We start from the raw sequence: 8,403 nt of genomic DNA, 5'->3' as shown, positions 1-8,403 counted from the left end.
TTTAGATGTTTATTTAATAACATGAGACAAAAATAAATATTGGAAAAGGGTATAGATAAACAATGAAAATATTAAATAATGTGAATAATAGATATATTAAATATTTATTTTATTAAGTGTATAGATAATTATTTTAATATTAAAATTTAGATGAATAATTTAAAGATATAATATGTTTATTTATATTGTTCAAGAAATAAAGAGGAAAGAAATAGAAAAGAAAGAAAAAAAAAGAAAGAAATTGAGTGAATTTTTATTTTCTTTAGATGTATTTAGATGAAAAAAAAATAAAAAGAAAAGAAATGTTATAAAAAGATAATTTTACCTTTATATTATAAAATATATTAAAAAAGTAAAAGAGTAATATTAGAAATAAAAAAAGAAATTTAGTTTTTTTTTCTATTTTCTCTCTATTGATGGAGAAAAAAAAATTTGATGGTCCAACCAATACTTTTTCACTAACTTTCTTTTTTCTTTTATATCTTTTCTCGATCAAACAAGAGAAAATAATCATTTTTCTTTCAATTTATTTTTTTTTCTTTTCATCCATTTTCACCTCAAACAAACGGCATAAATATAAACAAGTAAACAACACACTTTCAATATATTTATATCGGGCAGAAAATAGTTGAAAGGAGATATTATATATGCATTTAAACCAACTTCGGTTGGCAGTGGACTGGTCAGCTCACACAGTTTAAATAAATAAAGGTTAGAAATTTAAATTTTGTTTTATGAATACAGTAGGTTACTGAAATAAATCTTTAATTGAAAGTGCAATAAATTAATCATCGAATTAGATACACGGTGAAAAACCAAACAAATATATGCATGTATGTATGACTCACCATGCCAGCCGCAATCAAGTGATGGATGGTCCTCTCAATCATAAGCATATCAACTCGACCCGAAAGGTACAGATAGGTTTTGAGCAAGTCTCCATGCCTGTTCTCCTCCGCGGTCCAAGCCCGAGACCACACTGCCCATGGGCTTGTGCACGAGCCCGTCTTGTCCCCAACGCCATCGAGCTGGTTGATCCATGTTTGATAGGTGGGCAAAGCATCCTCAGTGATCATGTCACCCACCAAAACCACTAAATAATCTTCTGGAAGCTCAGCAGTCCGCTCTCTTAGGGCCCTCACCTGACATATTTACATGCATCAAATAATCAAAAATGTTATTGCAAATTGGACACTAAAATTACTAGCCAATTAATTACTTTAATTTAACCAATAATCAGTAAATAAAGACCATAAATAAGAATTATTTGTCATCACACCTGATTATTGAAGTCGTCCACCGGAAGGGACGAGTCTGGTAACAAATCATGGGGCTGCCAGCTTTGGTCGACGGGCTTGACAAGAGGCAAGATGCACTGTGAAGCCCAACCCTCAAGTGACTTGAAAACTTCAATCTTCTCTGGTGCCATTGAGTGTGTCGTCTTAGGGGTTTTGGGGGTTGAAGAAGGTGCATTTGGAAGTAGTGTAGGTGCATATGCCTGTCTTAGTGAGATTGCATGTGGTGGAGAACAGAGTTTGGATATTTTGGACTGTCTGTGATGGGAATCGTTATTGTTGCATGCAGGTGATACCCTCTTGGGCGTGAACATCACCGTTGCTTGCACTGCCATTTTCTGAGAAACAAATGTACCACTAGCCATCTATTTATACTGTGAAACAGAGGCTATAATAGTGAACCAGCAATACGTAAACAGTCAGGAACTATGTATAAATTATAAAGTATTTTTTTAAAAATTTATAAACATAAAATATAAATTAATATTTTAACATTTTAAATATCTTTTTTAATTGTATAAAATATTTAAAATAATTTTTATCTGAATAAATAATAATATATGATATTTCAAGAAACTCATTTCAGGAATATATATAGGTTAAGAATAAAACTGAATGTGTTTGGAGAACTATGTTTTAGTTGTTGTAAGATACAGTTATATAAAAGACAGTGTGCTTGACAAGTGTCGAATAAGTGTCGAATCTAAAATATATCAACATGCGAACACAATAATTTAGCGAAATATCTATACTTCATAGTATATTATTGTTGTTGTTACTGATTTATATATATAAAGAGAAAAAAATTTGATTACAATAATATATATATTATTTAAAAATAATTTATATATTAAAATTAGTCACTAAAATCAGTTATTATATATTATTTATGTTATTTAGTTTATTTTTAATATATATTTTATATTAATGACTAATTTTAGTATAAACATAATATAATTGTAAAGGATAGCCGATATATATAGTAGGGTGCTTTATTTTGCATGTATATACCTCCAAGAGAGGCATGCCTATATATAGATCAGAGTACATGAACTGAACCCTTATGAATGCCTAAAAATATTTAAATTTAAGATCACAATAATGTTGGATAAAATTAATTGTATGTTCAATCATATAAAGTTGATCATCAAATTAATTGCCCTCCATTACTCACTCTAAGTATCAACGTTAATAGAATAGGGTTACGTTGTGTGTCTCCTGTGCGTTTTCACTCTTATCAACAACAGTATACATACGTCAATGTAGCAAAGTCTGATCGATAACGAAAAAAAAAACAAAAGGAAAGTAAATAAATTTTTACTTGGGTGCATGGTCTTGAATATTTTCATATGTGTTGTCGTAACAGAAGTTACTGAGAATTGTGCACGTTACTTAAATAGACACGTTTTTTGTTTATAAGTTGAGTGGGCCAAAAGTAGTAGCTACCTAAATCAAAGGAAGGCATTGCGTGAATGTTTTCATCGTAATAGAAAAATTAACGGTCCAACAGTTAAATTAAATTATTTGGCCTAATTTTAATAAAAATAACATGATTTAATCGATTATATATTAAATTTTAATTAATAAAAAATACCTTTAAAAAAGATATTTTAAATGTTTTTATTTAAATAACTACCCTTTATTGAGTTGTGTGGCCACTTTTGTTTGCATAAGATTGCAGGGCAGATATTTTTTATATTAGAACAAATTGTGTGATGTGCTCTAATATTTTAGTGTATGTGAATTTTATTCTTGTACAGAATAATTTTTTACGTTTTAAAAGATAATGTTTTGTATGTAAAAATAATTTTTAAATTTGTTAAATACAAAACAGTAATTTCATTTTCATTTAAAAAATAAAAAATATATAATTTTCACAAAATGGTAGAACTGTTTTGCATGGAGTAATTTTTTTAAATTGAAAATAGGAAAACGTCATTGACGTTTTGATGTTTTTTTAATTAAAAAAATAAAAAACGGTAGTGATGTTTTGTATATTTTCACAGTAACGTTAAATACAATTTTTTGGATATTTTAATGGATTACACCAATTCAGATCCAGTATTAAAAAAAAAATTCTAACATCAAATCGCAACATGCATTGACTGAGTTAATTATTCTTTATATGATGAATGAAATGGTGTAATACAATAATATGAGTTAAAATAGGTGTATTTCACAAATGTGATGCATAATACAAATCGTTATTTACGATTTGCATAACAAAAGAATCATAAATCACATTTTTTTTAAATTAAAAAATTGAAATCGTGACTCACGATTTCTTATTTTTTTTGTCTTACTTGAAATCGTAATTCACGATTTCTATTAACTTTTTTTAATTTTTTTTGTCTTATTTGAAATCGTTACTCACGATTTCTTCTTATCTCATAACACTGTATTACACCAAAATATTATAATATTAATGAAAAATACCAATAACAACCCAATATAAAAAAAATTAGCCACATTGACTCACTTTTTATTCAACTTAATTTTCAAACATCACAATTTAGCTGATTTTTTTTTATACGAAAAAAATATTAGTATTTTTGTTAGAAATGAGATTATTTGATATAATTATATGTAGATGTATTTTGTAGGTAAAAAGTTAATATAGGAGACGTGTTTAACACGTGATAACATCTTGACCAATATACAAAAAATATATTAAATATTTAATAATATTTTAGCCAACATGTGAGAACGTATTAAATAATTTTCACAATATTATAATACATTTCAAATATTAATTAATATTCAACTAAAACATCATCTCAATTTTTACATTAAAAATAATTTCCATCACAATTTCCTAACTTATTTTTTATTCACATATTTACAAAAGTGGGTTTCATTTTTCTTTTATTGATAAAAAGATAATTCAATATCCTTAAATATTTTTTTATTATTTAAATATTCAAAAATTAACATCATTCTAATATCCTTTTTCGTCATGTATAAACTAAACTAACAATTAGGATAAATATAAAATAAAATTAAAACTTCTATAAATACAAATATTCTTAATATATCAAAATTTATTGTTCAAAGATTAAAAAAATCGTTTCAACATCAAAAATAATAAAAACTAGAGAAGCATATTTAAAATTATAATCAAGTATCACCCATTAATTCTATTTCAGCTTTATAACTAAAAAGTTTTTCTAACTGCTTATTAGTGGAAGCTAACATTTCATAAATTAAATATGTTAAAATAGGAATAAAATTGAATATTATTAGAAACAATCCCACTACACATATTTAATTTTTTTAATTAAATCTAATAAAATTAGTCCAAACCCAACAAAAATTATTTTTATTAAATGCAGTATGTATACATACGTTTTACTGATACAAACAAAACATCTGCTTCACAGATGTTTTGCGTGCCCCACTCAAAGCATATAAACAATTCTTATCTTCGTGTGTCTCCTCTTCTTTCTTCTATTGGTGCTACTGTTACGTTGTTATGTTTTGTTTTTGTTTCTTCTTCTCCTCTTCATGTTATTATAGTCACTTATTCTTTGTTTGTTTGTTTTTTATTTTATTTCTCTCTAAAAAAAAAATAAGAAGAATTATGAGAAAATGAAATAAAAAGAAAAAATGAAGAAAGAAAATATGAAAAAGAAGTAGAAAACGAAGCAAAAAATGAGGCAGAAGAAAAAGAAGAATTTTGAATTGTGCAGAATTTATCAAAAAGATAATACCAAAATTTCTTAACAATAACATATAAATGATGTCATAGTTTTAATACTGAAATTTTACTACAAAAGCATAAAAATATCTTATTTAATGCTGTATTTTTTTGTTCTTTATATTCTTTCTTCTTTCTTTTTTTCTATTGCTCTTCTTTTTTTAGTAGCATTACTTTTCATATTAGATTTAAATGAATATGTTTGTACTATATTAAAATTTTATTTAATTGAATAAATTTAGGTTCATACTTATTGAATTGAACTTTTAGCAGAAATGGGCTGAAATTTATTATTCTTCTTTTTTTCTTCTTTTCTTTTTGGTTTTATTCATCTCAAGAAAGTAAAATAAGAATAATTATGAGAAAATAAAATAAGAATGAGAAGATGAAGAAAAAAAGATGAAAAAGAAAAAAAAGATGAAGCAAAAGATGAGAAGAAGGAGGAAGAAGAATTTTGAGTTAGTGCACCTTATTTAAATTTAGAATGTACTGAAATTTCTTATTAACGACGACACATAAACAAACTCAGTTTAAAACAAGTTTAGACCAGAATGCATTGAAATTAAACTTAGAATGCATTGAAATTACGATACACAAACAAACTCGATTCAAAATACACAAATCAAATACACCTTATTTAAATTCAAGATGTACCAAAATTATTTAATGATGACGACACACAAACAAACTCAATTCAAAACAAATACAGACCAAGTACATCTTATTTAAATCTAGAATGCATCAAAATTACTTAATAATAACGACGCACATGCAAATTCCTCCTCTTTTTCCTCCTCTTCTTTATCATTGTTATCTTTTTCTTTTCTCATCTATTTTCTCCTTGTTTTATCTTTTTATTATTCTTCTTGTTTTATTCTGTTAACAATAATAAAAATAAGAAAAAATCAAATAAAAAAAAGAAACACATAATATTGTAATATCATCAGAAAGAGGAGGAAGAAAAGAAAAAGATACAACAATAATAACAACAATAAAAGAACGACAATAAAGAAAAAGTATGCGATAACGATAACGATAACAATAATAAAGATGGTGGTGGTGGAAGAAGAGGAAGAGGAGGTAGTGATAGTAACGACGATAATAACAAAAGATAAAAAAAAAAAAGAACATGAAAATATAAATTTAAAATATTTAATTAGATTAAATTAAGTATTTTATTTGGTTATAATGTTTAAATGTATTAGAAATTATCTATGTATGATAAAACGACTTAAAAGTAGTGGACAGGCAGGTGAAACCTTAATTGCATGTGGGACTGTTTGGGAACCAACTATTCCGACCAATCCCCCGACAACCGCACAGTAAAAATTTTCATCACTTTGCATTGCATTTAATTCCCCTTATGATCCTTCCTTCCTTCATCTCCCACTTTTTTCAATGAGTACTTTCTTTCTTTATATATAGTTTAGCTACAGCAACCCCCATTTCTCTCTTCTGTCTCTCTTCTTGTTAAATATTAATAATATTTAATTTTGTTTCTCACTCAGTTATTTTACCAAAGGGAATTGAAACATTGGTATAGCGCTAGTGGGGCTCCTGCTGGGCGTCAGAGATTCGCCACCCTAGACACCCCCTCTAGTAATTTATCTTTTTCTCTTCAATCATTATCATCATGCATTTCACAATCTTCGTTCTCACTTTGTCTTTATCACTTTTTTATGTGTGGGGCTAGTAATACTAACTTTATTTACATGTATTCAATCTGATTCAATTCATTTGAATAGAATTCACAACTTAATTTATGACAGATTAGATTTATATATATATATATATAATAAATTTGATAAAAATTAAATTTATATCCTTTTATTTTTATAATTTTAACAAGGATTTTATTATAATTTTATTGTTTTTAATTTTAATGAGTTTAATTTTATATTTTTTATTTTATTCGTATATTTAAAAATTAATTTATTTGGATTAAATTAAATAGAGTCAAGTGTGGAATTTTAGAATGTAAGTAAAATTAAAATTAAAAATTTTCAATTTATGAATAAGATAAGATTGTATTTTAAAGAGATATTTTAAATTTGTAAATAAGATTAGGGTGAAGTATAAATTTTACTCTATTATTATCCATTGCTAACCCTATAATCATGTGATTGTTCCTACGATATTTTTTATTTGTTTTGGAATGCAGAAATACAGAGATAACGTGACTCAAAATTATGTTACTGAACTCTTTAATTGGTTCTTAGTTTTTCGGTCAAAAAAAATTTTGACCTAATTTTGTCTCAAGACAAAAATATCTACTAATTATCTCAACTATTAATCCTGTAGATATTTTGTGAATATGACGAGAATGAATTATGGAATAAAAAATACCTAAAATGAGAAGAATATATTTGATAAATTAATTTTGATGATTGTGTGTATGTGTTTTATTCAGGAAGAGAAGGGTGTGGCTGGGAATTGCGCGGGACATTTGAGACAGCAGAAGCAGCAGCAAGGGCTTATAATCATGCGGCGACTAATTTTTCGTAAAAAATATTATTTGTATATTAAAATTAATTATTATGTATTTATATATAAATATTATTACGAATCCGACTCTCGGATCCAGCATCAAATGGCCTCCGATTCAGATACCTAAGGTCATCCTCCTCTTTTTTCTCTAAGGTCCAAAACGTCACACAGTTCTTAATCGATACTCAGAATTTAAATACCTCATTTATTTTAGTCAGAATAGATAAAATGAGTTATATAAAAAGAAGTCAGAAGTCTTTTTAATTACCATTAATAAAAATTTTAAAACTCATTTTCGTAAATGTGCAATTTAAAAATAGGTTATGAAAATGTGATACTTAAAAAACTAGAGTTTTACTTGTTATATAGTAAGTTTTATTTGTCACATTATTTTTTTTTGTTAATGTAAAACATATTAGTTTATGATTATATATTTTTGTTATATTTTTAAATAATTTCATTTTTTTTATAACAAATTTTGAAGACATTTTTGTTATCGATAAAATAATTTGGATATATTTTGTGTGATTTATTTTTTTTAATATGAAAAGAAGATGTGTCCTATACTCCTATTTGGGATTTGGCTATTTAGGCACGTAGTTAACAAGTATTTCATAAGACTACTATAGTCTCCTATGTTTAGGTTTAACGGTAATACGTGTGTGGTTTTCTGTTAATCGGGTTTAGTAAGTGTCTAGACCAGCATTGTTTTCCTTTGAAAATAGTACGTATTACTCATCAAACCTAATTTTTTTAGAAAAATTCTTACATGGACACAAGTTGTTTAAGAAAAAAAGCTCTTAGGCACACTACAAAAAGAAATTTATAAATGAGCGCGTGTATATGTTTTAAATAAAATCGGTGGATATGATTTGATTTTTAAAAATATTATTTATATATTAAAATTATTCACTAATAATATTA

General features: G+C 26.1%; 1 protein-coding gene across 1 annotated transcript in view; it reads right to left on the bottom strand.

Moving 5' to 3' along the window:
- LOC107460579 (stearoyl-[acyl-carrier-protein] 9-desaturase 6, chloroplastic) overlaps positions 1-1,629 on the bottom strand; it is a 3,651-nt gene extending 2,022 nt beyond the window's left edge. Inside the window, exons 1-2 of the mRNA XM_016078946.3 lie at positions 1,280-1,629; positions 849-1,142 (exon numbers count right to left, since the gene is read on the bottom strand). Of these exons, the coding sequence (XP_015934432.3) occupies positions 849-1,142; positions 1,280-1,609 (624 nt within the window). The 5' untranslated portion in view covers positions 1,610-1,629. The remainder of the gene's footprint in view (positions 1-848; positions 1,143-1,279) is intronic.
- Positions 1,630-8,403: the final 6,774 nt, after the last annotated feature.

This window comes from Arachis duranensis, chromosome 8, assembly GCF_000817695.3.
Source record: "Arachis duranensis cultivar V14167 chromosome 8, aradu.V14167.gnm2.J7QH, whole genome shotgun sequence".
NCBI lineage: Eukaryota > Viridiplantae > Streptophyta > Magnoliopsida > Fabales > Fabaceae > Arachis > Arachis duranensis.
Note: the sequence above shows the minus strand (reverse complement) of the source record. Positions and strands in the feature narration are given on the sequence as shown.